The sequence below is a fragment of the Theileria annulata genome, chromosome 4, assembly GCF_000003225.4.
Source record: "Theileria annulata chromosome 4, complete sequence, *** SEQUENCING IN PROGRESS ***".
NCBI classification, from domain to species: domain Eukaryota; phylum Apicomplexa; class Aconoidasida; order Piroplasmida; family Theileriidae; genus Theileria; species Theileria annulata.
This window is the reverse complement of record NC_011098.1, coordinates 1244561-1270317: the sequence shown is the minus strand read 5'-3', so window position 1 is coordinate 1270317 and position 25757 is coordinate 1244561. Positions and strand designations below refer to the sequence as shown.

At 32.4% G+C, this 25757-nt stretch overlaps 16 protein-coding genes across 16 annotated transcripts, besides 22 other annotated features; 9 read left to right on the top strand and 7 right to left on the bottom strand.

Annotated features, from left to right (window-relative positions):
• Nucleotides 1–374: 374 nt before the first annotated feature.
• TA10725 (serine/threonine protein kinase, putative) lies at nt 375–3034 on the top strand (the record flags this gene model as incomplete). The annotated part of the gene is made up of 5 exons (XM_948192.1): nt 375–2313; nt 2372–2455; nt 2485–2609; nt 2723–2782; nt 2846–3034. 5 exons carry the CDS (start codon nt 375–377, stop codon nt 3032–3034), a joined length of 2397 nt encoding a protein of 798 aa, XP_953285.1.
• A 140-nt stretch (nt 3035–3174) lies between these two features.
• Nucleotides 3175–4085, bottom strand: TA10730 (Rab GTPase, putative; the record flags this gene model as incomplete). Its single annotated transcript, XM_948191.1, has 8 exons — nt 3175–3262; nt 3356–3396; nt 3425–3493; nt 3522–3653; nt 3685–3780; nt 3814–3853; nt 3892–3939; nt 3973–4085. 8 exons carry the CDS (start codon nt 4083–4085, stop codon nt 3175–3177), a joined length of 627 nt encoding a protein of 208 aa, XP_953284.1.
• Nucleotides 4086–4689: 604 nt separating this feature from the next.
• On the top strand, nt 4690–6684 carry TA10735 (GATA-specific transcription factor, putative; the record flags this gene model as incomplete). Its single annotated transcript, XM_948190.1, has 3 exons — nt 4690–4931; nt 5249–5300; nt 5335–6684. 3 exons carry the CDS (start codon nt 4690–4692, stop codon nt 6682–6684), a joined length of 1644 nt encoding a protein of 547 aa, XP_953283.1.
• Nucleotides 4801–4860: a sequence feature (1 probable transmembrane helix predicted for TA10735 by TMHMM2.0 at aa 38-57).
• A 566-nt stretch (nt 6685–7250) lies between the features above and the next one.
• Nucleotides 7251–7325: a sequence feature (Signal peptide predicted for TA10740 by SignalP 2.0 HMM (Signal peptide probability 0.976, signal anchor probability 0.002) with cleavage site probability 0.295 between residues 25 and 26).
• TA10740 (uncharacterized protein) lies at nt 7251–8300 on the top strand (the record flags this gene model as incomplete). Its single annotated transcript, XM_948189.1, has 2 exons — nt 7251–8123; nt 8163–8300. 2 exons carry the CDS (start codon nt 7251–7253, stop codon nt 8298–8300), a joined length of 1011 nt encoding a protein of 336 aa, XP_953282.1.
• Nucleotides 8139–8144: a sequence feature (GPI-Anchor Signal predicted for TA10740 by DGPI v2.04 with cleavage site probability 0.156 near 297).
• Nucleotides 8301–8391: 91 nt separating the features above from the next.
• Nucleotides 8392–8457: a sequence feature (Signal peptide predicted for TA10755 by SignalP 2.0 HMM (Signal peptide probability 0.813, signal anchor probability 0.000) with cleavage site probability 0.804 between residues 22 and 23).
• TA10755 (uncharacterized protein) lies at nt 8392–9708 on the top strand (the record flags this gene model as incomplete). Its single annotated transcript, XM_948188.1, has 4 exons — nt 8392–8455; nt 8547–8761; nt 8795–9483; nt 9531–9708. 4 exons carry the CDS (start codon nt 8392–8394, stop codon nt 9706–9708), a joined length of 1146 nt encoding a protein of 381 aa, XP_953281.1.
• Nucleotides 9709–10063: 355 nt separating this feature from the next.
• Nucleotides 10064–12337, top strand: TA10760 (vacuolar protein sorting/secretion protein, putative; the record flags this gene model as incomplete). The annotated part of the gene is made up of 1 exon (XM_948187.1): nt 10064–12337. One exon carries the CDS (start codon nt 10064–10066, stop codon nt 12335–12337), a length of 2274 nt encoding a protein of 757 aa, XP_953280.1.
• A 124-nt stretch (nt 12338–12461) lies between these two features.
• Nucleotides 12462–12686, bottom strand: TA10765 (uncharacterized protein; the record flags this gene model as incomplete). Its single annotated transcript, XM_948186.1, has 2 exons — nt 12462–12524; nt 12555–12686. 2 exons carry the CDS (start codon nt 12684–12686, stop codon nt 12462–12464), a joined length of 195 nt encoding a protein of 64 aa, XP_953279.1.
• Nucleotides 12687–12771: 85 nt separating this feature from the next.
• On the top strand, nt 12772–14374 carry TA10770 (uncharacterized protein; the record flags this gene model as incomplete). The annotated part of the gene is made up of 4 exons (XM_948185.1): nt 12772–13060; nt 13094–13671; nt 13701–13795; nt 13828–14374. The coding sequence occupies 4 exons, from the start codon at nt 12772–12774 to the stop codon at nt 14372–14374; spliced, it is 1509 nt and encodes a 502-aa protein (XP_953278.1).
• Nucleotides 14375–14435: 61 nt separating this feature from the next.
• TA10775 (HesB family member, putative) lies at nt 14436–14985 on the bottom strand (the record flags this gene model as incomplete). The annotated part of the gene is made up of 2 exons (XM_948184.1): nt 14436–14707; nt 14775–14985. The coding sequence occupies 2 exons, from the start codon at nt 14983–14985 to the stop codon at nt 14436–14438; spliced, it is 483 nt and encodes a 160-aa protein (XP_953277.1).
• Nucleotides 14986–15097: 112 nt separating this feature from the next.
• TA10780 (uncharacterized protein) lies at nt 15098–15661 on the bottom strand (the record flags this gene model as incomplete). The annotated part of the gene is made up of 1 exon (XM_948183.1): nt 15098–15661. The coding sequence occupies one exon, from the start codon at nt 15659–15661 to the stop codon at nt 15098–15100; it is 564 nt and encodes a 187-aa protein (XP_953276.1).
• Nucleotides 15524–15592: a sequence feature (1 probable transmembrane helix predicted for TA10780 by TMHMM2.0 at aa 24-46).
• A 446-nt stretch (nt 15662–16107) lies between the features above and the next one.
• On the top strand, nt 16108–16899 carry TA10785 (uncharacterized protein; the record flags this gene model as incomplete). Its single annotated transcript, XM_948182.1, has 3 exons — nt 16108–16274; nt 16309–16515; nt 16545–16899. The coding sequence occupies 3 exons, from the start codon at nt 16108–16110 to the stop codon at nt 16897–16899; spliced, it is 729 nt and encodes a 242-aa protein (XP_953275.1).
• Nucleotides 16319–16378: a sequence feature (5 probable transmembrane helices predicted for TA10785 by TMHMM2.0 at aa 60-79, 99-121, 126-143, 148-170 and 177-199).
• Nucleotides 16436–16504: a sequence feature (5 probable transmembrane helices predicted for TA10785 by TMHMM2.0 at aa 60-79, 99-121, 126-143, 148-170 and 177-199).
• Nucleotides 16546–16599: a sequence feature (5 probable transmembrane helices predicted for TA10785 by TMHMM2.0 at aa 60-79, 99-121, 126-143, 148-170 and 177-199).
• Nucleotides 16612–16680: a sequence feature (5 probable transmembrane helices predicted for TA10785 by TMHMM2.0 at aa 60-79, 99-121, 126-143, 148-170 and 177-199).
• Nucleotides 16699–16767: a sequence feature (5 probable transmembrane helices predicted for TA10785 by TMHMM2.0 at aa 60-79, 99-121, 126-143, 148-170 and 177-199).
• A 99-nt stretch (nt 16900–16998) lies between the features above and the next one.
• TA10790 (replication factor C, putative) lies at nt 16999–19925 on the bottom strand (the record flags this gene model as incomplete). Its single annotated transcript, XM_948181.1, has 10 exons — nt 16999–17487; nt 17570–17706; nt 17748–17864; nt 17942–18178; nt 18216–18460; nt 18508–18738; nt 18768–19132; nt 19163–19349; nt 19380–19869; nt 19901–19925. The coding sequence occupies 10 exons, from the start codon at nt 19923–19925 to the stop codon at nt 16999–17001; spliced, it is 2523 nt and encodes an 840-aa protein (XP_953274.1).
• A 148-nt stretch (nt 19926–20073) lies between these two features.
• On the bottom strand, nt 20074–21234 carry TA10795 (uncharacterized protein; the record flags this gene model as incomplete). Its single annotated transcript, XM_948180.1, has 1 exon — nt 20074–21234. One exon carries the CDS (start codon nt 21232–21234, stop codon nt 20074–20076), a length of 1161 nt encoding a protein of 386 aa, XP_953273.1.
• Nucleotides 20410–20478: a sequence feature (6 probable transmembrane helices predicted for TA10795 by TMHMM2.0 at aa 59-81, 114-133, 146-168, 197-219, 224-243 and 253-275).
• Nucleotides 20506–20565: a sequence feature (6 probable transmembrane helices predicted for TA10795 by TMHMM2.0 at aa 59-81, 114-133, 146-168, 197-219, 224-243 and 253-275).
• Nucleotides 20578–20646: a sequence feature (6 probable transmembrane helices predicted for TA10795 by TMHMM2.0 at aa 59-81, 114-133, 146-168, 197-219, 224-243 and 253-275).
• Nucleotides 20731–20799: a sequence feature (6 probable transmembrane helices predicted for TA10795 by TMHMM2.0 at aa 59-81, 114-133, 146-168, 197-219, 224-243 and 253-275).
• Nucleotides 20836–20895: a sequence feature (6 probable transmembrane helices predicted for TA10795 by TMHMM2.0 at aa 59-81, 114-133, 146-168, 197-219, 224-243 and 253-275).
• Nucleotides 20992–21060: a sequence feature (6 probable transmembrane helices predicted for TA10795 by TMHMM2.0 at aa 59-81, 114-133, 146-168, 197-219, 224-243 and 253-275).
• Nucleotides 21235–21758: 524 nt separating the features above from the next.
• On the bottom strand, nt 21759–22943 carry TA10800 (uncharacterized protein; the record flags this gene model as incomplete). Its single annotated transcript, XM_948179.1, has 1 exon — nt 21759–22943. The coding sequence occupies one exon, from the start codon at nt 22941–22943 to the stop codon at nt 21759–21761; it is 1185 nt and encodes a 394-aa protein (XP_953272.1).
• Nucleotides 22134–22193: a sequence feature (6 probable transmembrane helices predicted for TA10800 by TMHMM2.0 at aa 59-81, 118-140, 147-169, 184-206, 227-246 and 251-270).
• Nucleotides 22206–22265: a sequence feature (6 probable transmembrane helices predicted for TA10800 by TMHMM2.0 at aa 59-81, 118-140, 147-169, 184-206, 227-246 and 251-270).
• Nucleotides 22326–22394: a sequence feature (6 probable transmembrane helices predicted for TA10800 by TMHMM2.0 at aa 59-81, 118-140, 147-169, 184-206, 227-246 and 251-270).
• Nucleotides 22437–22505: a sequence feature (6 probable transmembrane helices predicted for TA10800 by TMHMM2.0 at aa 59-81, 118-140, 147-169, 184-206, 227-246 and 251-270).
• Nucleotides 22524–22592: a sequence feature (6 probable transmembrane helices predicted for TA10800 by TMHMM2.0 at aa 59-81, 118-140, 147-169, 184-206, 227-246 and 251-270).
• Nucleotides 22701–22769: a sequence feature (6 probable transmembrane helices predicted for TA10800 by TMHMM2.0 at aa 59-81, 118-140, 147-169, 184-206, 227-246 and 251-270).
• A 652-nt stretch (nt 22944–23595) lies between the features above and the next one.
• TA10805 (uncharacterized protein) lies at nt 23596–24624 on the top strand (the record flags this gene model as incomplete). Its single annotated transcript, XM_948178.1, has 1 exon — nt 23596–24624. One exon carries the CDS (start codon nt 23596–23598, stop codon nt 24622–24624), a length of 1029 nt encoding a protein of 342 aa, XP_953271.1.
• A 365-nt stretch (nt 24625–24989) lies between these two features.
• On the top strand, nt 24990–25684 carry TA10810 (uncharacterized protein; the record flags this gene model as incomplete). Its single annotated transcript, XM_948177.1, has 2 exons — nt 24990–25433; nt 25481–25684. The coding sequence occupies 2 exons, from the start codon at nt 24990–24992 to the stop codon at nt 25682–25684; spliced, it is 648 nt and encodes a 215-aa protein (XP_953270.1).
• Nucleotides 25685–25757: the final 73 nt, after the last annotated feature.

Here is a 25757-nt window from a genome sequence, read left to right as displayed (position 1 = left end):
TCATTATTTAAAATAAACATTAAAGAAAAATTAAAACAATTTGTTTATTATTAAAATGATGTGTGATTCTTGTTGGAAGGACATTTTCATTATGGTTTTATGGTGGGGACAGGAATATTCTCAAATCTATGATAAATCATTTTAATATATCTTTTTCGGAAATCTTCGAATAATAAAATTTTGTGATATGTTATAAAACATAAACTTTAAATTTAAATCTCTATTATTTAAATTCTATTTTAAGTTCAAATTATGTCGCCACATTTAAAAATAATTCATATCAAAACCAATCACACCTAATATCACTTTCAAAAATGATAAACTAGAACAAAGAAATATGATAATATGCCAAACTAACTGTAAAATATTCGAATATGAAGGGAGAAAAGAATCACGATGAGTCTATTGATTATAAGAAGAACGAAACAATAAATCAATTAAAATATTCAACAGATTCCAAAAGAAAATCAGAAGAAAACATTGTCGAAGACACGCAATATTATTCCACAGAAAATCTCCACGATTTCAACGATATCGTCGATTCATTGTCAAATATTAATCTATGCTCAGATACAAGATCAAGTCAGGATGTTATGTCAGTACCATGGTCAGAAAAAACATCAAAATCACATTCGTTTGATGATTCAAACATATCCGATTCTGAACTCCGATACAATAGCTCAGGGTACAATACCAACTCGAACGAAAACGACCGTACATACAGCATAGTGTCATCATCGCTACCAGATACAGTCTCCAGTGATCATTTAAACTCTGAGGACAACCAAAAGAATATCCAAAGTTCTCCACCACTGTCTGACTGGAAGCCGTCATGTACAGAGTCGATGATTTCTAGCCCAAACACGTCAAGTCCAAGCAAATTCTCATGTGACTCATATTACCGTCAATCCCCTTCACCATCAGATCCAAACCATTATATGAACTTGAAATTACAGATGGGATCTTTAATGACAGGGACAGCACAAAATTTTGATATATTCACACCAGATACAACCTCAGATGCTAACCACATATTGTATTCTCCTAACGATTCTATATACAAAACAGCAAGTACATATGATGACTATGAATCGAAATATATTAAAGAAGTATACCAATTAAATAACCAAGCTAATGATGAAAATAATGGCCTAGAAGTTAAATCAACGTCACATTTGTTCAACGACGAAGACCACTCGTGCTCATCAAACGGAAATAATTCATATGACTCGAAGGAGAATGGAAGCTGCGGACAATACGAAGTAAACATGAGTGAAAGCGAGGACTCAAATAGCTATGTTCCAGGAGGATATCACCCAGTGATGATTGGAGAGATTTATAACAACAGATACAAAATTGAAGCAAAGTTAGGATGGGGGTATTTTAGCACTGTTTGGCTAGCATCAGACTTGTCCTCAGAACCGGATACATTTGTAGCACTCAAGTTCCAGAGAAGCGCAAAGATGTACACCGACGCAGTTCTCGATGAGATCGACCTCCTTAACACGGTGATTAACGGAAAGAACAGTAACGAGTGGGTGAGCACCAGCTCAGTGTACAACAAACTACTGGGCAAAAATTACAACCCGTCAAACGGAGTGGTCTCGTATCTAGACAACTTCATGGTCACAGGGCCGAATGGGATGCACATTTGCGTTGTTTTTGAAGTCATGGGACCAAATATTTTGACTCTGATAAAGCTCTATAAGTTCCAGGGTATACCCATAAAACTGGTCAAAAAAATCGCTACACACGTTCTATTGGGTTTGGATTACTTGCACAGAGTTTGCAAAATCATACATACGGACATCAAGCCAGAAAACATACTGATCACATCTCCGCTTAATTTATATAAGCACTCGTTAGAAAATAACCACAGCCCAGTGAATCAAAACAAGAACTCAAATGATGTTAAAAACTCTTTCAATTATTCAGTAGAGAAGAAGGTAATGAACAATTGTAAACAAGAGGAAAACGGAGTAGGAAACGAAAATGATTTGTGCTATATAAAAAATCTAATTAGACCATGCTACAGTGATCCCACCCTGACAACTAGTTATGACCATAACTACGCATTACAAGAAACACTTCTCAGGAGACCATATCACCATATAACGTGGAACATGATGAAAACAGTTGACAGAAGCCTTAATAAATCATACTACCACCCATCGGTTCTGTCGTCGATTGGAGTTAACCCGTTTGGAGTAAGAAGGACCAGGATTAGAACGTCTAACGGATTTGTTCAAATCAAACCTCATACACTAGAACAGTTTCATGATCCACAAACGATATATAAAATATGTGACCTTGGTATATTTCATAAAGTTATTTATCTTATTTTTCAAAATTTCTGTTAATATTTCTTAAGGTAATGCATGTTGGACTGATAAACATTTTACTGAGGAGATCCAAACAAGACAATACAGATCACCAGAAGCTATACTTAATATAGGTACCAAATTTCATAGATAATTCCAATAGGTTACAATCATCTGGCGGATATCTGGTCACTGGCCTGCGTTATATTCGAACTCATCACAGGAGATTACCTCTTTGACCCAAATGGCAAAGAAGCACTACAGCGAGACTCAAATCACTTATTACTGGTAATAACACCATTACAACTACTCAATTAAAACATTTTATCTATTTATTTATATTTATATTCTTATATTTATTTATTTTAATTTAATGCCTTATAAAATATTGATTTGATTAGATTGTGGAATTGCTAGGACAGATACCAAATTACATGATACAAAACAGTAAAAAGGCAAAGGTAATTACTTTTAGATAAAAACAATTATTGATAACACTATTGGTGACTAAAAATAATTTTTAGAATTTGTCGTTCAACCAAATCAACAAGATCAAGAGGTGGCCTTTGGAGTCAGTTCTGATCAAAAAGTATAACATGGACAAGAATGAAGCCTCAGAACTGGCAAACTTCCTCTCATGCATGCTCAGAATTAACCCATCGGAAAGACACACAGCTCAACAACTCCTATCACACAAGTGGCTCAAAGATTAATAATTCCATACATTTATATTTACATATATACATAAGATAAATGTAGAAATGTATATATTGGTGGGTAGTTTGAAATAAAATTAGGGTTTAGAGGTGCTATTTATTACAACATTTAAAGTGTTTGACACGATTTAAGTAGTCTAAAGGAGTAAATTAAAGCAAAAAATACCGTTGTAAGTGTTCTGGAGAGAAATGGTCCTTAAATCAACAACATCGTGGTCACTTTCCCTAAAAATTAATGCAAAATATTGAAAATTAATGATAAATATTAGAAATCAGTAAAAACAATAAAAATTAATGTAAAATGAGTGGAAAAGATACATTTTCAAGCTCACAAGCTTCTCAGTTATCGAATAAAAAGCCTGAAAAACATTAGAAATGATGAGAAACCTTGTCAATGTTGTGGCCAGTTTTGGCGGAAACGTCCATGGCAGGGACCTCAATGACCTCAGAAAGACGCTATGAAATAAATTGATCAAGAAAATACCTGAACGTCAGTCAGACTAACGTCTCTGTTGTCCTCCATGTCACATTTGTTGCCCAGAAGGAGCTTGCAGGTGTCCTCTGAGGAGTATTTGTTGACTTCAGAGAGCCAATCATTGATATGTTCGAAAGAAGACTAATAAAAATTAGTGTAAATGATAAAATACCTTATCAGTGATGTCATAAACCATAATAATTCCGTCAGCTCCACGGTAGTAGGTGCTTGTGATAGTGCGGAACCGCTCCTGGCCAGCAGTATCCCACTAAAAATGAGTAAGGATAAAGGGAAAACAAACAATTTGAAGTTTAACACGTTTGTCTTTGACAAACAAGGTTCTAAACCTCTAAAAAACAATAAAAAGAGTGAAACATACAAAATCCACACCGATAGTAGTGATGTAACTATCCGTAAAGGAATCGTCCTGGGGAAAAATTAAAAAAATTAAAGAAAATACAGCAAATCTGAGCAGTAGGCAAGATTTTCCAACGCCACTATCGCCGATGAGAACGAGTTTGAAGAGATAATCACTAAAGAAAAGGGTGAAAACGGTGTAGGAAAGAAACACATCAGGGAAATATGAGAATAATTAAAAGTAAAAATTAATAAAACACTCACTAATCCTTGCAGGAAGACGCCATATTTATATTTAAAAAAATTGTAAAGACAGTAAAAAGGAGAGATGACGTAAAAATGAAATGTGCATATATTGAAAAATAAACAAGTTATAAAACATAGTACATGTTATAAAAATAAGTATAAATGGACAAAAATGAATTAAATAAATAAATAAGGAAAAACTGTGACAATGTATTTATGCCCTACTTTTGAGCATGGAAAAAAAACCAATAAATCTGTTTTTTAAAATGATATAACTAGCCCAATCTCTTAATAATATTTATTTATGAATGAAATAAAAGAATGAGATAAATGTGTACGTAGGAATCTTCATTTTAGAGTTCCAATTTACCCAACCACTATTTCGACGAAAAATCATTATTTTTTTTCCACGTTTTTAATAAATTTAAACTTATATAGACATTAAAATGTACCAAACTAATAAATATAATGTATATAATTCTTTATCTACTTCGATCTTTGTGGTAAATAGTTGAAAACCATTTCGAGATCTGCCTCTTAATTATTGATATTTGTACCAATATAAAGAAAAAATATGGAATATATAAAAAGTTGTAGTATATATCAGCTCCTTTTCATCTCATTTCAACCTAATTTAGTAGACGCGTACTACTCCCGTCTCTACCAAATTACCTCTAAAAATCGTTTTTGCCCATCATTTCCTGTATTTTTCTATATAATAATTTTTATAAATTATTTTCTATTTAAATCTCCATTTCTGGAAATTTTAAGTGCAGATTCCATACATATAATATTTAGATCTATCATGTGCTTTTTGTAGTATTCTTTATGAAAATACACAATAACATTTGAATTTATTAGACCTCAAGCACCAAGATCACAAGTTTTAAATTTGTTTTAAATTTAATTTTACTGTGCAGATCTATACTTTTCAAACTGACTAAATATATGATTCCATAATTTTTTTTACTTTAATCCTCTTTAAACGTAAATTTATCAAATATTTGTTAATATAAATAGAGAATGATCTATACTATCGACTTTAAAGCTTCATCTTTCTGGAATCTTAATAGATACTTTACTCGGACTTTTATACTGTCGCAATAAATGCTATTATAATTATTGTACAATAGATCTATTATATTCAAAATGCAGACTAACTCGGATAACAATTTGGAGAAAAAGGTACGATATATCACTGGTTTAACACTTGCTACAGGACTCAATGCCCAAGTATTTCTCTGAAAATGTATATAAAGAAATTGTAAAATCGTTAAGCGAATTTCAAAAACGTACGGCTAACGCAGGCGAAAATATGAACATGGCTAATAGGGACGAACCTGAGATCGATATGGATTTCAATCTGAATCCACCCTCGGATCAACAGCAGAGTTTTGCATACTCTCCGAACTACATGTACAGCCAAGATGCTAACGGCCGCATCCTCCATGATCAAACAGGGAAAAAAATCCCTGAGTACAACACTGTCATGAACTCCAATGAATGCATCTTACAAAGGAAATATGAACCTATGCTCTCTGAGAGTAACGTGATGAAACCTGGCGATGACTGTAATAAAATAAGCATGACTAAATTTGAAGAAAAGGCACCTCTAGAAGAAACAGAAATGAGTTCTGACCTCGTCAAATGTGTCAAGAGCCCTCAAACCAGTCCTAACTTACTTCCAACAGCAGCTGAGAGCTTCAACATCAAAAATGAGCTTAATGGCCCTCAAATGATGAACGAAGTAAATCAGTCTGATTTGAGGCCAAACGGGGAGGAACAGAAGAAATTTTATTCTGAAGAGGCTAGAAAAATGCAATATCAAAATAAAACAATAGATTATGGTTGTATCAACTATGACCCGTGTGGAAGTGACAACCGAATTTCGGATCCAGGATATTATTATTCTATTCCATACGACCCACGTTTATTTCAAAAGAAACAAAATATTGAAGAAAATTTAAATTATATGATGTATAAGCCCGAAAAAGCAGTGGCTTATTTTAACTCGATAATACCTGTTTTTGATGATGAAACCAACACATACTATCCCAATTATCAGGTTGATGATCAAAACAATCCAAATATTATCAATCGTCAGACGATGTTTCGAAATGGTATGATTAATACAATGATACATAATTATTTTTTAGAATTATTAAGCGACAGAAACGTATCTCCATTTTACAAATACATTACAAGGGGTCAAAACTACAACTTACCAAATCCATATGGTAATATTGAGTCATATTACAAGACCAACTCAATGAAACAAGACATAGGTGAGAGGTATGATCAAATCGACTCAAATGACCAAAATGGCAACTCACAAGGTAGAATCGCAATCAAGCCCAAACAAGAAAAGAAGCGCAATTCTAGGTCAACATCAGCAGGAAGACCCAAATTAAATAGAAACCACTACTCTTGTTCCAACTGTAATGTCAAAACCACACCTCAGTGGAGATATTACAAGGGGGTGGCTGTATGCAATGCCTGTTACATGAGAATTAGGAAGGACAAAACACAATCAACCCAAAACCCAAAGGGAAAAAATAAAAAAAAATAAATATTTGGATATTAGAACATAAAATTTAATTTTTTAGAATAATAGGCTCTTATAGAACCTATATTGTAATTTATTATGTTCTAAAGGGATCACCAATTTATTCAAAAATTCTTATCGATCATTACAATTCAAAGCCTTTTATATCACTCTAGATGGTTTAAATTATATTATCAGTTATTTTTATTTAATTTGTAAAATTATCATAGTTAATGTCATTACTTCATATATAATAATAAATTCAATAATTTCTTTTCATAATCATGCAATATTTGTTATTTATAATAAGATTTTAAATTAATATTAAAGGATTCCATATATCTGATATTAGAATCAAGAGCAGCTTGGGGGTTGCAAATAAAATTCCAAATTATGAAACAGCTGATCTTTAATATTCAAAATAAATTAACTATTTTTCTGCTAATTATATATCATTTATAAATAATTTATTAATTAAAAAATGTGTACGTAACAACAGTATATAAAACCATTTCAATTATAAATCATCTAAGTTTACTGAATATATAAATTTTAAACATAAAACAACGTCATTTTATATTTCAAATAAAATGAGAACATTATTATTGGTTTCGACCTTTACGGCCTTCTTAAATTCAATTTTATTTCCATATTTTGTGCAGTCAATTGAAAATGAACTCAACCTTTTGGTCATGGCAAAATACATAGATGTTCCGACACTATCTAGACTGTTTGCTTTTAAAAACTTCCTGTCCAGTGAAGATTATGAATTGCAGCCGAAGTTTCGTAGAGGCTGGATTTACAAGTCAAAATTGGTGGAACAGTGGGCCAGAAGGTTAGGAATGTATGGGTATGGAATCGCAGTAATGAACTCACGCGGTGATGGGAATTGTATGTTCTATACAATTCGAACAATATTCCATCTTAATAATATAACCAACGACGACCTGTTAGCATACCTAAATCCAGACCTTAAGCCAGCAGTCATGGTTGCAATAAGAGGACTCCTAGAGGGAGATGAGCTCATTTCTGTTCTGGACCTAAAAAGAATTTGCAACATATCGTGGATGGGTTTCGATCCTTTTGATCCAGAATCTTTCAGTATGGCAGACTTTGACCTTTTAAATGAAAAACTCGAGAACTTGAGTCTAATACAAATGGCATTGCAAGATAAAGAAGGGAATATGGGTGTTGAGGGGGGAATGATGGTAGCAGGGCTAAATATAACTGAGTTCAATAGACGGATGAACACTGAAAGCGACAAGCTTAAGGTCGCTAGAGATCTATTTGAAGCAATGGAAGCAAAACTGAAGGATAGGCATGGAGATCATTTGGACTCAAGGGAGTTGGAATTTGCATTTCAAATGAAGATGTTATTATTTAATAAAGAAAAGACAGAAATCAACTGTATGACAAAACATTACGATTACAACCCGAAATTTGCAATTACGCTTTATTATTCAGTAAGTTGAATACAAAATCAAAATTAAATTTCATTATAGGACAACTCACACTACGACGTTGCGGGAATTTACAAATTAGGAACGACAGATAAAAACAAAATAAAGACTCTTTTTAAAATCAACGAGATTCCGATACCAATTATCATGTTTATTTCAGATGATTGTAGTTCAGAGTAATTAATAGATCATATATTAATAGTGCACTATGTGATAGACATTATTAGATCATATCATTATTTTTTTGTAAATTAATTTATTATTTTAAATAATGAATTCATCAACATATTTATACATATTAATTTTAGTTAAAATTTTTATCCCACAAATTCATGGTAAGATTCTAATTTTTTTATTTAATTATTTTATGGGTGTACTCCTTCCACCCACTAATCCTAAATAAATTATTATTAAAATTATATTTAGCGATTAATCCATTCGGAGTAAACCCAACTCCTCTTTCAACAATATTTCCTCATCGCACTGACCTTCCACGAAGATTATTAACCGCACTTAAATCATATGATCATAGTGATAACACATCATCCAGTCATATTTGTTCTAAATTTCCAGGATGGACTCACACAACTCTAGCTTGGGAGGATAAATTAGCTCCCTACAGGCTCACGTTATGTTCAAAGGTACCTTTTTACATTTAAATAAATTATTCTCAGGAATTTGGTGGTGGAGGGAACTGTATGTTCTATTCAATAGCTGGAGCTCTAAAAGAAGCTGGATACAAAATCAGTTTTTTCAACTTTGATAGAGAAGATATGCCATTACATGTACGACAGTCGATATTAAAGATGAATTTAAACAAAGAAAAGTTTTTAACTATGCCTGAAGTCAGGATTCTTGCTTCAATAGCGTTTGTTGGACTAGATCCTACAATACCAGGTGCTGAATCATATCTCGATGTAGAAGAGTTGAAAACAAAACTCAAAAACACATCTGTTGCATTGGGTGATGCAGCTGATATACAGTGGAACCCTAAACACTGGCTTCAAATGTTAGAGAGCAAAGCTATGGATCCTCTTCAGGTTGCTAAGACTGTTTTTAAGCAAATTTCTTCCTTCGCTCCCGTTTATACTTGGGGTTCTGGAGATGATCTTTATGGTTTGGCTGAAATAATGAATGTGGATTTTATCCTTTTCCATAAGACCAACCAAGTAATACAACACGTTAGGAGTAGCGCTAGGGCTCCGGTATGTACATTACTCCTCTATTACCATACTATGATTCACTTCCAATGCGCTGGAATCGTTGAATGGGTATTCAATTCTCTCCAATACAAACTATTCACTGTTTATAATAAATTTGAAATAAGTGACAGATTATATGATTTGATCTTTAATCAACAACAGTAAACCGAAACATGTATAAAATTCAATCTTGTACATTAGCGTATAGTTTCTTGTTAACTATTTCTATAGGCGAGTCGAAATATATGATTCCATCCTCATTTGTTACAGTTGAATACTCGTCTATTCAGAATTATGATATAAAGAAGCTAACCGATCATGCTATCAAAGGAATCCAGCTTAGGATGCTTAGTTCTCTCGAAGAATCCGATAAAAACAACGAGTGAAGTTGCACCAAAAACTATTAAAATAGGAAAAGCACAACTCCAATGCCTAAATTATTTAAAATTTTATTAAAAATAATTATACTTTGATGGATAGTAAACAATCCCAATTTTAGTGAAGAATCGATCTGGAACGTAGGCCCAAACAACGTATATTACTAAAGAATTAAAAATAAGGTCTGAATAAACGAACCAAATAAGGAATAACACAACAAAATCGATACAAATACTTTAATGTCATAGTCCATAATATACAGATAAAATACACTGATTTATTCAACCAGAGTGTGTTGTTAATCTCTTAGTATATATTTTCTGTACATTATTTATTTTCCATGATTAATTATTTTTAAAATTAATGATTCTTCTAGAACAAGTGTCATTAGACTCAAAAAATAATTTTTATAGAACTTTCATTGATATTATCGCATCCATAAATAAATATGAAGAATACAAAAACTCTAGGACCTCTACAGTGACATTTAAATCAGAAAATCCAACACATTCAAATGAAATTAGTCCGTCGAATTCTTTAAATGAATACGATCCAATAAATGGTGATAAAAAGCAGGACGACTCCATCACACTCAGCATTAGCGAGAACAATATAACCTTGATTTGTTCGGACGATGTATACGATATGCTTAACGTTCTGTTTAATGACTCCATTTTGGAGTTGGGATTCCTCAGTTTCAACCGGATCGAAGATGGTATCGCAAGACAATCAAAAGGAATAGCAGAAGATTATAACGTAAGTAAAGTGAATGAAGTTTTCGTAATCCGTCCAACATTTAGAGACTCTCAGAGATTGGCAACACTTCTTCAAACGAGACACACGAATGTGATAAGAGTTGTATGCCTGCCTGAGATTTGTGAATTGTACCCGGAGGTTTTGTCAAACCTCTTGGGCAAAAACTATACAGTTTGTAAATATGGGTCAAACACGCCTTACACAAATAACTTGGTAGAATTATTTGAATGTCCTATACACATGGTCCCTGTAGATGGCATTTTATCGATGTTCATGCCAAATTCTTTCAGCGACTTTTATCTAAACGGAGACCCAACGACAGCGTGGTTCTTTGCAAAGGCACTGGATTATTTACAGAGAAGACACCTAGGAGGATCAATACTGAATGTAACAGGAGTAGGAACATTGTCGAAGTACGTTATTGAGCTCATGCTGAAGAACCGGAGGGATTTAGCAGCAAACATGATAGTTGAAGGTATGGATAAAATACAGAACGAAAAGTGTTTCATTCCAATCAAACTATTGCAATATTACCATGATAATATGTTAACTGATGTTAGTAATTTCAACATTTACGAGTCCAAAAAGGTTAATAAACTTAACGATTTGGATTCTAGGATCCTACTGACCAACTCAGCAAGTTTCAAATCATCAATAATAATTGACAGGAAAGTGGACTTGATAACACCAATGTGCACGAATTTCACATATGAAGGGCTACTGGACTCAGTTTTTGGCCTGAAATGTAACACCGTGAATGTGGACTCTCAAGCTCTCGACGGAAAGCTGGTAAGTTCATTGGACTTGGTGGTTGATTTTCAAAAAAGTAAACAGAAGAATAATTTTAATAAAAAACCAGTTTCATTAAAGTCAAAATTGTACGAAGAGATAAGGTGGCTGGATTTCTCCAAAGTTGGATCATACCTACATGAAAAAGCACTAAGGGTAAAGAAAGGCTATGAAGGGGGAGGGATGCAAACGATTGGAGAAATGGGAGAATTTGTAAAAAAGTTCAAGTCGCTCCAACAAGAACATGTTACACTTTCAACACATGTTAACATCATGGGTTACTTGAACTCTTTCGTAAAGTCTGAACGATTTCATCTTGTTCAAAACATTGAAGATTGTATTCTACAAGGGAGCACTGACGGGAACAAAGATGATTCAAAATTGGCCAACATTTCAAAATTATGGACGAAGAAGTCAGGTGATCCATTTATAGCTCAAATTTTGGAACTTATTTTCTGGAACATACAAGTATTCACGATATTTAGGCTACTCATTCTATTAAGTCAAACCATGGATGGTCTTAAGCAGTCGGATTTCGACACAATCAAGAAGGCCATAATTTATCAATATGGCTTTCAGTACCTTAAAACAATCCAGAACTTTATCAAGTCAGGCCTCATTAAAATTAACAATGTTGTTGACAGTTCTAGGTGGCAGAAGATATACGGGAAGTTCAACCTCTTGGTGGATTCTGAATTGTCAAAGTCCGATTGTTCTGGTATCTTTGGAGGCTATGCCCCTCTAAGCATAAGAATCGTGCAGTTGCTTAGCGTTTCAAACGACTCTGCTCCCCTAAGTTCTGAGTTTGGGCTTCTAAATTGTCAAATAGTTTCAACTAAACAAAAACCTGTAACATCTAATTCTCATTCCAACTTAAACCGCCTCTCAAAAGATAGTAGAAAATCGTCTCTCAACGACAGCCTATCCAGTGAGTACATTGATGACCCTACTGAACACTGCTTAATCTGTTATATTGGTGGGATAACAATTGGCGAAGTAGCCTCAGTTTCTCTAATAAATTCGTTCAACAAGTCAAAATTCGTTGTCCTTACGACTGACATCGTCAACTCAATTAAACTAACTAACATGTAATATAGTATAATTCAATTAAATATTAAATGATTTACATTATACAGAACTAGAAAATAGTTTAAAACAAGTCAATGAACACTGAGTTGCGATGTAATGAAATTTATAATCAATATATTTTTAATTGTTAGTTAGTATCATTCTCAGAAGATTCAAACTTTTGAAGTGTATCCTTTAGAAAAGCATAAAACTAAAAATCAATTGAAATAATTAAACAAACCTTTTCTTTGTCAGCATGGGATCTTAGCGAAGTATAATGCCTTAATATATTACAAACGCGCTCCTTTCGAGGTAAATTATGCCAAGGAAATCCATCGAATTCAGAAAACACACCATTTCTTTTGGATTCCATTGAAATCTAGAAAATAAAGAAAAAAACAAAAGTCAGAAAATCTGTCACAGTGTTATGGTGTAAGGATATAATATAATATTAAATTATGAAACTACATTACAATCCAAATGGTCCAATTATATTAGATTCTTTGTTTTATGAGTTTTATCATTTATTGAACTTTAAAATATACCCCAATTCTATCGGCGGAAACAAACTACATCCTAAACTTTACGAAAAGTTCAAAAACATAGCATACAAAAACCGTTCAAATGATGGGATTCCAAACAATACGTCTAATTTGAAGGGGATTGATGGTCATTTTTCACTGATTTTGATAAAACAATGGTCCTACTCAAATTATACGCCTCAGTATCACTTATCAATTATTGAAGGTACGTTCCTAACATTAATCATATAATTCTTAGTGAAAATTAGCTTCAATGAAACCGAACAATTGTACTATATCACTCCATTGGAGTCACACTCACTAACATCATACTCAATAGATGATTTATCGCAACAATACTCAATTTTTAAAAAATACAACCAAAATGGTTCAGATTTCACTTCCTTTGGAAGTTTGTTGTTAGATTCAGAAGATTCAGAAATCGATCTCGTTTTAGATTCATACGTTTTTAAGAATGACTTTAAATCACTAGTTTCAGGAAATAACGCCCTAAGCTCATTTTTTCATAATATATGGGCACCTATAGGATTATTGACTAACCGAGAACTATATTTATTCAGTTTAACGATTCCTTTCGAAAAGTATAAGAAGCATTGGCTGAACAACTATACAATCGAGTTATCTTGTGCAGTTTACGAATACCTTAAATCTGACATTATGGTAATGCCTGATGACTTAAAGTCAACAAAATTCTCAAATGTAGAAGATTATTCCGATTTTTCAGAATATTCCGACTACGATGAATGTGAAGTCCGGTTCGATTTCAGTTCAACCGAGTTTCAAGACTTCTTTTCAGCAATTTCTGAATCAATTAAGGTATCCTTTATTCTACTAATTATTCTTAGAGTTTTGGAGGATCAGTGTTACCATATTTAAACGGGTCATATCTGCAAGATGGTTCTTGGATAACAAATAATACAACACTTTGCACTGATCTTAGGTGTGTTTTAAATCAAAAAATATTTTCTCTAGGGACGTTATTCTACTATTGAAGAGTTCCACAAATTGGCATGGTGACTCAGACTCAATTTTGAAATTATTTTTGTATAAAGTTATTAACCACAATAATTCTACACAGTTTAAACTTTTCTACTATGACCGAGAGATTATTATTATTTCACAACTCTTTTTGAACCATGTTTATGATTCTCTGATAAATAATAAACAATCTCACAAGCTAATCAGGAGAATTTTGGAATTTTCAAACCACAAGCTTCTCCACCTCATACCTGAGAATTTATTAAACTTTGTAGTTGACTTGTACATCTTGAACAAGTCAGACGAGATTTACATAATGAACATTGCACCCTTCAACTTCAACCATGAAATTATATTTCCTTGGGATCAGATTTATGAGTATGCAACTTCAAGAACACCCTTTACGCACGACGAATCCGTTAAAGTTGACTACTTTGGTAACATAGCATTCGTTGTAATGTCTTCTAATAAGTTATCAAGGCATAAGCTTTACAGTTTCTGCTCTGAGGATGTCGAGGAGCTTGCAAAGATACTTAACTAATGTATTATATAAATTTATTATACAATTAAAATTAAGTGTGTTGTAATTTATAAATGTTCTTCTAAAATCGAAAACTCATTCCACAACCACATTTCGACGTCACGTTCGGGTTGTCGAATGTGAAACCTTCCGACAAGTCATCTTTAGAGTAGTCCACATAACTTCCCAAAAGGTAGAAGGCTGCTTTGTTCTCGATTCCCAATACAAGTTTCCCGTTGCTATCGTATATTTTTTCGTCCATTTCCTTCAAATATGAGTCTTCAACTAGATTCATTTCATACACATATCCGTTACAGCCCTTGACTCTCAGTGTCAAGTATACAACTTTATCAGCTGAAAATGATTTCAGAATGAAAAATAAGAGTATAAAACAAAAATATTAAAATAAATCAAGACTTACTGCCTGCGATAATCTCATATAAGCGGTTTAATGCTTTTTGAGAAAGAGATATAATATCTTTCCTTTTTTTAGGCCTAGAATTTAGTGGTTCTGAGGGTAAAACCTTTTTTGTTAAATCCTTTGAATAATATTTATTTAAAAAACTAGGAAATTGGCGTTTAAAAATATTTCTGTGAGAATAAACTACATTCCGAAAGAATCCAAAGAACATGGGTAATAACGATTGATTTTGTTATCATAATTTATTATCAAAAACTAAAAATATTTTTAACTATAAAAATATCATATACTAAACATACAAAACATATTAAAAATAAATGTTATTAAAGTTGTTGAGGTTCCCTCCATAAAACTAGCCTTGGGTCACGTTTGCAGAAAGCTCTTGTTGCTAGAGCCAGGTTATCCTCGTCCTTCATTACTCTACCTTTACACCCAACTAATACGTCTTTAGAGGAATCCGAGTCTCCGTAAATAAGTTTCTTTAACTCCTTAACAGTCAGATCATCTGAAAGATATATTTTATTTCCATTTTTCCAGTGTTTGATGGGCGGACCGGATTTCAAAACCTTTTTCGAAAACCAGTTATATTTGTCAAGAAGAAATTCATACGATGAGGTTAAAAACGATTCATTTTTCTTATCATCTTTTTTATCTGCTGGAATATCAGAAAGCTCAAGATAATCTAATGGTCCACCAGCTGTTGGTGATATATAGAGTCTGTATCCAAGCTTAGTATCAGCTCTATATCTTACATACCAAATAAAGGCTGGGAAGGCGAACAACATTACATACTTGTTATTGCTCTGTGCGTAATAAAACGAATTGTACAGCCTTCCTAATCTGTAATTTAAGCTTCTACGAAAACTTGTAAATAATGAGACACTCATTTTGAACCGATTAGAAAAAATGTAAATTTAGATGCAATTATCTAATATTAAAAATTGCATAGTTAAAACACAACACTTTCAAATAAATGAATTTATAAACCTATATAGTGATGGGTATAGAAATCCTACAAATATATATAACATTTGATTCATACTAGTTAAAACATAATAAGAATGTAACTCTTATTAATGTATGGTGTTGGGTATCACATTTTATCAGTAATATAAACATATATTTAATTGTTAAATATATTTATAAATAATAACTCATGTTAAAATGAGTATATTATATTTGTTTATATTTAAATTTTAATAACTTACCAAATGTGTAATATCGAATAATGTCATCAAAATGAATTTGTTTAACATGTAAAATATCCAAACTGTTTGATTTCAAATCTAAAATCGATAGATTCCACAAGCAATATATCTATTTTGTGTTTATAATGAGGTTTAAGAACCTTTTTTACCGTTTCAGTGCCATAAGGTTTAAATCTAACTTGGTAGAATCATCAAATGAATTAAAACCTTCAACATTTATCAAAAAGTTCAGAAGACGGTTTGTTCATGATTTTTATTTCGATATAGAAGACAATTATAAGCGGTTATCAAGGTATTCCTTATACCAGTGAATTTTAATTCTTCAGAAGTAGCAAGGTTTCTTACTACGCACTTGGTCTCTTCCTTCTAATCCCTTCTGGACTCGCGCTATTCTCGCCCTCAACCCCTGGCTACGTAAACCTGCTATCGCATCAATTTAAGCTCTCCTCAATGACTCTTTCTTGGATTTCTTCGAGCTATCTTTCCTTTAACATTTGTAAATTCGGAAACAACTCACTCCTTGCAAACTCTAGGTATTAATTTACACTAATTTATTTCTCAGAGGGTTTATCGGACTGTTTTTCGCTGTCGTTGGAGTCACTGGCGCACTAATAATTGGCGACTACTCAATGATATCCGGGCTCTACGCCCTAATGAGCTGTTATCTTTTACTTGGATTGTACAATTACATTTTAACGATAAACAAACTTCTCCCTAGGTGTATTTTCTTGCCTTCCAGCTCTTTGATTCTCCTGAATCTGGCCACCATATTCTCTAGCTTAATTAAATCATACTCAGTCAAAAGTGACATGACGACACCAAACGAGGAGATAATTCGGAGGTTTGAGTCTTCTCCTAGATTTAAGAAGTCTACTAACTCAGTTGAATTTGAAGAAAAACCACAGGAACCCAATTAATAACTGGAATAAAATAATCGCAATTGAATTTAATAAATTAACTGTAAAGTCAATGTGTATATAATGTATGGTATATTACAGATATATTACAAAGTATAGTTAAAGGTGGTTTACAATGTACCTCACTGCTGAGCAGTTTTGATCTTGGTATTTATAATTTCCCCAAGTCCTTGAGCTGAGCTTCCTCTTTTTGCTCGCAAAGTCCCTCAACATGGAAGAGTCGTTAAGTAAAATTTGTGAGAAGAGGATTGGAACGACATTCTGGTGAGTTCTTTTGCACAGGATCTCCTTATTCACCTTTATTTCTTCCTTTTCAGTTTGAGTTTTTAGGTTTCTGAACTCCTCAAAGCCGTTGTTGTAGATGAACTTGACGGCTTCAAAGAAGTTGAGGAATTTACTCACCTTGAACTGTGAGGAGCCTGTGAAGTGTGCGTCATCGATGAAGTAGTTTTTGTTCCCAGATTTAAAGAACTCTATGAAATTCAGCATGAGCTGTGAGAATCTTTCGGGGATTTGGTGTAGAGACTCATCTTTAGTTTTCAGGTAAAGGTCAAACACTGGTGGGTCAAAAGTTATCGACTGGTTAACCTAAATGGATTTTAATAATCTAAATCAACAGTTGTAATATTTAGAGAGTGTATATAAATAATTTTATAATTAATGACAGTACGTTAACTATTGAAATTCCGTATAGGACTAATATCTGGGTGCAATGAATTAGTGGATAAATGGACATTGGAAACTTAATTGACCCGTATGGAAACAAACCTTCAAAACAACCATCCAATCCTATAACATTGTTTGTAACTAATAATCCATATAAATAATTAAAAATTACAATTTATTACCTTTAATTACTCTAAGAACAAATGGTAAGGAATGGTTATTTATTGCTTTATTTCCAGTTGACAGGAATGAGAGAATGATGGGCAAAAGTTCACAGGGGAAATTACTTGACAAAGTTCCTAAAAATAAAATCAGTCCAAGTTAACTGTATTAATTTAAACCCATTTGATATCTAAATAATCTAATATTAAGTAACCCTGAGCTATTATTGGCATTGAACTTTTTTGTATGGAATTTATTAAATTTCTTGATTTTGTAAATCTCATATTAAATGAATGGAAGCTGGTTTTCTGTTGGTACACAAACTTCGTTGATATTACTGTCCGATTACATACAAACTTGTTCAAAAAGGAACAACAAACATTCAAGAGGTTTGCTGCTTTAGACGTATTTCCTGGTCTGCTACACACGACATCGCTTTGGGCCATTATATCTGAAAATTGTTAAAGAATTATATATTCTATTAATACCTTCAAATACTGAAACTTTAAACAAGTGGTCGAATCTCTTCATTGGCATCAGCGTCACATTTTCTGCGATTACTGACGCTGTGTAGTTATACCCAATGGTATTTACTGTGGACGTGAGTTTTGTTTCCAAATCTTTAAAGTTTGTTTTATGGTAGCTAAAAACTGTATTCAGGAGTGACGACACTCCGTCATTTACGTCCTTCGTTAGATGCGATAGTGATAAACTCCCGTCCTTACCCGAGTAACTAAGCAATTGTTAGATGTTTAAATTAACAATTTTTATCAAAAATACGTTGTTATGAACTCCATTGTAGTTAAACATGATCTTATATCATTTCTACACGTTTCTATTATTTCCTTTATAAATTCATCTGCCATATAAATCCCTTCTTCGTCTAGTATCCATTCAAGCCTACTTTGTAGCACTGAGGGATCGCACGTGTCGATGATGACAACCTTTGATATATCTCTAAGTTCCTTCAATTGTCTGGCGTACACGTCTGTGCAGGTGCAAATTATAGGTCTAAACAATTGTTATTTTGTTCATCAAACCTTTTAATATAAGGATCTCCCTTTGCGAGTTTTTTAGAGCTAATTTGTTTAAGGTATGAGATTATTGGTAGTTCTGACCCGAATAGCGTATCTACATCTTCTAGAAGGCATAGATTTGGTTTATTTGGGATCACCGATCCTGCTGAAACCACTCCGTTTATTATTGGTATCACTCTTCCTTTGGTTCTATCATCACTAGAATTGATTTCCACCACATTGTATCCACAATGTTTTGCGATCACGTTGACCAGGCATGTTTTCCCTACTCCTGGAGGACCTCCTATCAAGAGTATCCTATGTTCTGGTTCTTCGTACTTATCTAAATAGTTTGAGGAGCATTTCCAACTCGATAACCACCTCAAGGACTAAAAACTTGTATATTTAAATTAAATTACCTCTAAATTCACGTTCTCGCTTGTAAGTAAATCAGAAAAAAATTCTGGTTTGTACTTAGATACCCAGTTTTCTTTTTTATCACCAGTTTCTGTCATTAATTTATTCCTTTTTCTCTTTCTTCTAAACAGTCTTTCTGGGTTCTGGTTCGTTACTTTGTAATTGTGAGTTTCATTTTCAAATATTTTTCTAAACAAATTTGTAGAATTTTTAAATTACTTGAACAATGACTGTATTGGTTCAGTGAGGAGTGACGTTTTCAGTTCCTCTTCATTCTCCTCATCCTTAACATAATACTTCATATAAAGTGGCGGGTTTGTTGTTGAAATACATGATGATCTAAGGGCAAATGTTTCTCCTGCTTCCAGAGGTGATGTGGATTTAAACAGTTTACTCCGGTCACTAATGCAGGTTTTGTAAAACTGTGTTTTTTGTAGGTTGAAATCACTTCCTGATGTATATGATATCTTCGCCAATTCTATCAAATCCAATGAGCTGTATCCTGAACTTGGAAACAGGCTTAACGGGTAAAATTTCAGGGTTTTACTTCTGGTTACTGGATGTGTGGGCGCCGATTCCTCTGTTTCATCATCATTTGCTGCGGAATCTTGTTTGCTGAAAAAATCATGTGTCACAAAATCAAATGCTGAATCTTCTTCCTGTTTATCTCCGTAGATATCGTTAAGTATGTCCAATGTGTTGAATTCATCTACAGAATACTTGTTTTCATGTACACTCACCTTCCTTTAAGACTTCAATCGTCATAATGGACACCCTATTATTAAATATATTTTAATTTACCATATATATTAATTTGAAAACACAAATCATGAACTCATTATACATAAAATGTGTATATGGATGGGGAGTTTAAATATTAAAATATAAAAAACAAAAAATTATTTTTAAAATATTATATTTTAGATCTTCTACCAAATTTATTCTTTAATTTTCTCCAGTATGTGAAATGATCTTTGTGCGAACCTCTGTATAAATTAAGCAAATCTTCAGTTTCACTAAATCCGAAAAGATATGAAACCAAGTTGAACTTCCTCAACAATTCTGGGTCAACCAACTCGTTTTCATTAACGAGTTTATCTATGCTCTTCACTTTATTTCCTAATGCCAGTAGCGCTGATATCTGTTCAATCCAGGAAATACACTTTACAAATAAACTAGTTTGTAGGATTGTCCGTTTAAATGTTCTACTCGGTTTTTGGTAATTATTATTCATTTTGTTAAAGAATTGCACTCCGTACGAGTCGATGCTACAAAAGTATAAGTTGTAAATGAATGGAGCAAAGAGAATTGAAAACATTGCGTCGATTGAGTAATGATACTTTGATGCTACAATTGAGACAGATATGAGCGCTGCATAAGCAAACATAGTTATGTTAAACAAGATCCCTGAGTTTTGTGCCACAATGATATACGCTAGAAGTACAAAATACACATGCCCAGAAAACAATACTCCTGTGCATGGAATCTGCCTCTTTTCTCTGAATAGAAAACTCACCAACGTTTTCATCTTTGTCGACTCAATTACAAACGGGTTACACTTTGAGTGAGGAGGTGGAATTGATGAAACTATTACATTAATTCCTCTTATCAAGTATGTGAAGATGTATATGCTTGAGAATCTGAGGAAAATCTGAACATTAAACACCGGAGGCCTGAACAAAACGAACTTTAGAAAAATTATTAGAGCATATGGATAGAACAACCAGTCTGTGAATTTCCTTAAAAATGGCAAGTTCTTGTCATTAATCATTTCATGTATTCGATCTCGAAATGTATAGGTTTTGGCGTCATAGAAATAAACATCATTTATAAAAATCATTCCTCTGTAGAAATAAAAAAATATTACGAAACACACAAATGAGAGTAAAATTCTATAAAAGTATCCGAGCAAGATTGATTTCGATTCCTTTAAAATACTCAAGATTTTTTCCTCAGCTGAATTACATACGCCATCATAGCCATATGAAGGGGAATGTATTTCTCCATAGTCGTCACTTGTATCATTTGCGTTCGTTTCATCAGCATATCTATCATAACTGTATGAATTGAACATATCAAAAATTAATGTTTGATTTATAAAACTTGATTATGGGTTTGACGATGGTGTTTAATCACACTAATTGATATTTGGTTTTAAGTCTATAGTACAAAGCAGTTAATATTCATATAATGAAAAATAAAAATAAGAATCATAAGGGCATTCATTTTGTAGAGAATTGTATGGTTATTACATTTGAAATACCAAAAATAAAAAATTGGACTTTGGACTTGAATCCAAATATGAATATTAAAACAAGAAACCCGTTATAAATATTAATTAAAATTTACTAAAAATAAACATTTTATGTTATTTGATGATATATTCAGTCCAATATTCCCCATCATTAATCAAAATTATACCTTTTTGTTCACTTAAAATACTTTCTCTATAATCTTTCCACTTAATTAACATAGATAATGTATATCATCTTGGTTTGTATACCTAATTATATACATATTTATTATAGTACATTAATATATTACATATTCAAAAATGAACTTGATTACTTCGTGAATAATATACTTCAAATTTATTTATTATATGACTTCAACTATTTTCTTCTTCTTGAACATTTTACGATATAAATACTTCCAATAGTAAAAGTTCATGTTCCTTGTTCCTCGGTAAAGTGTCAAAAGATCATCAGATTCATCTGCGCCAAAGAGCCGAACAAAGTGGTTGAATTTTTTCAAGAGTTTTTTGTCTATTAAACTCTTCTGGTCGTTGACTCTAAGGTACAATGCCCTCAACTTCTGACCTAAGATCATTTTTTCTTCTAGCATTTCCATTCTTACTAGAAATCTCGTAATTGGACTGTAGTATAATTTAGTTTTTTTGGCGCCAATAAAGCTTTCTGAACCATAATTAAATATTTTGTTGTGAGTGTAGGTCCCGAAATCGTCAATTCTAGAGTAGTAATAAAAGTGTAGGAGTATAGCAATTGAAAGTCCCAATAAAACATCCACTGTGTAATGATATTTACAAGCAACAATGAGAAACAAAACGAACCCGGTGTATAGTACAAGAATTACCTTGGTTATGAGGTACTTAGCATTTTCAACAAAGAGTATGCAGGTAATAACTGTAAACATTGTGTGGCCTGACACAATTAAGTCCGTACAGTTGGTCGCGATACCCATATAACCTGAGATTATCCTAATCAAGAGTGGGAAGAAAGATCTCTTTTTTAAATCTGGGTTACAGTTATAATAGCATGAAGGTATCGTTGTGGCAAATATAAAAAACCCCCTAATGAAATATGCGGTTCCGAATAAAAATATGTACCTCAATGCCATTTCAAATAAATAAAACAGCGGGGTGAATAGTATTATTCTTAGAATACCTGCCCAAACTATTGTAAACATGAAGATATTACACATTGCGGGTGTGAATGGGTGATTAACATCTTCCAAAAGTTCATGAATCCTATCCAGTAGTGGTATTCTATTGGTGGTCATATAGTATGTATCACTCTTTAGCATTAATAATCCTTGAAAGAATAATACTACGATAAGCGCTATTGTGATTAACACGATCCTAAATATATAGCTTTTAAGCATACTCATGAATTGCTTAATTGATGATTCAATTTCAATTTCTATTGAAGTTGACGAATCTATGTTGAATGGGAGAGGGTAGTCAACTTCAATAAATAAATCATGTTTAGAATCACTCACATCCAGCGATTTACTCTTAGAGTCAACAATCAAAGTGGAGTCCATTATTATATTTTACAAAATCATCAAATATTGATTTAGAGTTTGGAATTAGAAATTATTAAATATAAATCAAAGATAAATTTTGTTATCTTATTATTAATAGATAATAAAAACAATAAAGAAGCCATAACTACAAAAGTGTACTTCGGCGTAAAAGATGGACAGAAGAGTTTAAAATATAAAAATGAAAATTTCCCCTTAATAATATACGTTTAAAAATATAATACAATGACATTAATTTAATTATATGATAATCCTAATATTACAATTATTAGATCTGCTTCTCGCGAAGAATTTCACTGGAAAAAATTCAAAAATCCAAATTTGAATATTAATTAAATTGATGATATAAAAATACTACATTTAAATAATAATTTAAAGAGTTTAACTTAACTCTAGAATGGTTGTATGCTCTATAAAAAATATACTACATATAAATGAACATAAACCGGTTTGTACTAAATATAAATATAAATTGTGAATATTAAAAATATATAAATAATAATTCATGTTATTTTTCCCCATCCTTTCATATGTATGTTGTTATTCAAATATTGTACAGCATTTGTGTTGCCTACCATGATACACAATTTTCCAGTTATTTTTTATTATGTACATTATAGAAATATTATTTTCATAAATTTAGAAATATAATATGGCTTCTGATAGTCTATTCTCAGATAGACCAAGGAAGATCATAATTACACTCACACCTTCATTTTTCTTTAATCATCCACTCACTGTTCTGGGCAACAAAATCTCCGTTTTAAGATTCCAAAGATCACTTTGTGATCCTCATTCCACCAGTAATGGGTTTCTGAGGGAATTAGATACTGCCGCAGTCGGAGCCTTCCCCGTCGCATATAGTTTATTCTTTGTGAAGGATTTGGCAGTTTCAATTTATAAATCTGAAGGAATTCTAGGTTTTTTTAAATGTTTGCCCGAGTATATCGCATATCATTTAACAAAGGATTTATTAAGATACTTGGTTCCTAACTTTTTTTTACCCATTTTGCCCAAAGTTCTGGGTCCTCTCCCTAGTAAAATAAAATTATATAACATTTTGGATACACATAACCATATTAGATTTCGTTATGAAGGATTTTTGGAAAAGAATAGTCAAACTACAACAACCAAGTTTTTTGACTTTTACATAAATCAAGTCGAATCTGAATTAAACAAGATAGTAACATCATTAATTGTTGAATTAATAACATACCCTGCTCTTACAATAATTTCTCGAATGATAATCTATGACGGATACGGCCCAGTCTCTTTTCATGTATTATTTAAACACACACTAAGTGTGGACGGCATTTTATCTCTCTACCGAGGATTTTCTTACCATCTTCTATCAAACATAATAAAATATATAATCAAGCACTTTAATAGGTTTGTTCAAAGAACTTTGATATCCGACTTTTACTTAAGTCCAATGTTTGAACAATCATTTCCTGTTGTATTATCAATTACGCAGTCAGTTTTGAATCAATTTTCATTAATCAGAAGATGCGGGTCAAAGATTGATGGGTTTTGTATAGAAGAAAGCTCAATAAACATATTTAGGCAGATGCCCTGGGTAAGCATTTTCACGCAGATGGTAGTAACGATAGGACTACTACACATAAGAGATAAACTTGTAACAACTCAAATACATGAGTTTAACTCACAATTTAATGAGTAATATAGGTCTAATATATTTTTTTGATACATAATAAATGACTATAAAATAGTGGTCGGTACATTACTACAATTGGAATTACTATTATCCGATAGGCTCCAAAGTCACTTAAATGGTAACATAAATTGTTTTAAATAGATAGCTATAAAATATAGTAAGCCATAATGAACAATAAATGAATAAATGATACATGTGCACCTAAATTCACTAGTCTCCTCATGAGTCAGAGGAAGGATCACTAATATAAAGATGTATAACAATTTTTAAATCGAAAAATTAATTTAATAATTAGCGCTTTGATATAAATATTTCAACGAGAAAATTCTACAAGATATTTCAATTTATCGAAGCTAAATATACCAACTAAGATGACTGGAGTCGTATGCGACCATTATAACTCATCTTTGATCACACCTCAACAATCATTTCCAGATAACTATAAAACTAATGGGAATCTGGGCTATATGAATTGTTTTACCTACGTTCCATGCCAACAAGGCGGTTTTGTCGTTGGAAACAACTACAACTTTTCAGAAGGTTACTCTATAGATCCTTGTTGCAACATAAACTCCATGAATTCAAAGGGAAATTACTATTATTATAACGACAACGACTCGAACTATCCCCCGAACTGGAACTATACAAATGACTACAAGTTTTCTGACGGCTACAACTTTAACCAGTGCCCAAATTTCTATCATCAAAACAATTCTTACTTAAAAAATTGTGAAAACAATGTTTGCACAGACGGCAACAATCCATGTAATGGAAAAGAATACTTTGAAGTCAATGGAACAGAAGTATTACCAGAGGTAAAACAACCCCTATCAATGATATAAAATATTTATTACATTTTTAGGGTACTAGTGAGGAGAGAAGATGTGTTAATTTTACACCAAGTTTTTTTTCCTCTAATTCAGCATTTAAAAGAATACCCTTACAGTCTGGAAGGTCGATATTTAGGAGAAGAAGACCAGGAGATTGCGCTAATGAATGGAGTAACGCATTCAATAAAGATTATGAAAGTGTAGAAGTTCGTGGAGATGAACAAATAAATAACTAGTTTTATACATATTTTCATTGATTTAACCCTCCCCATTCACTACAAACATCCTTTTCAAATTTAGTTAAAATGA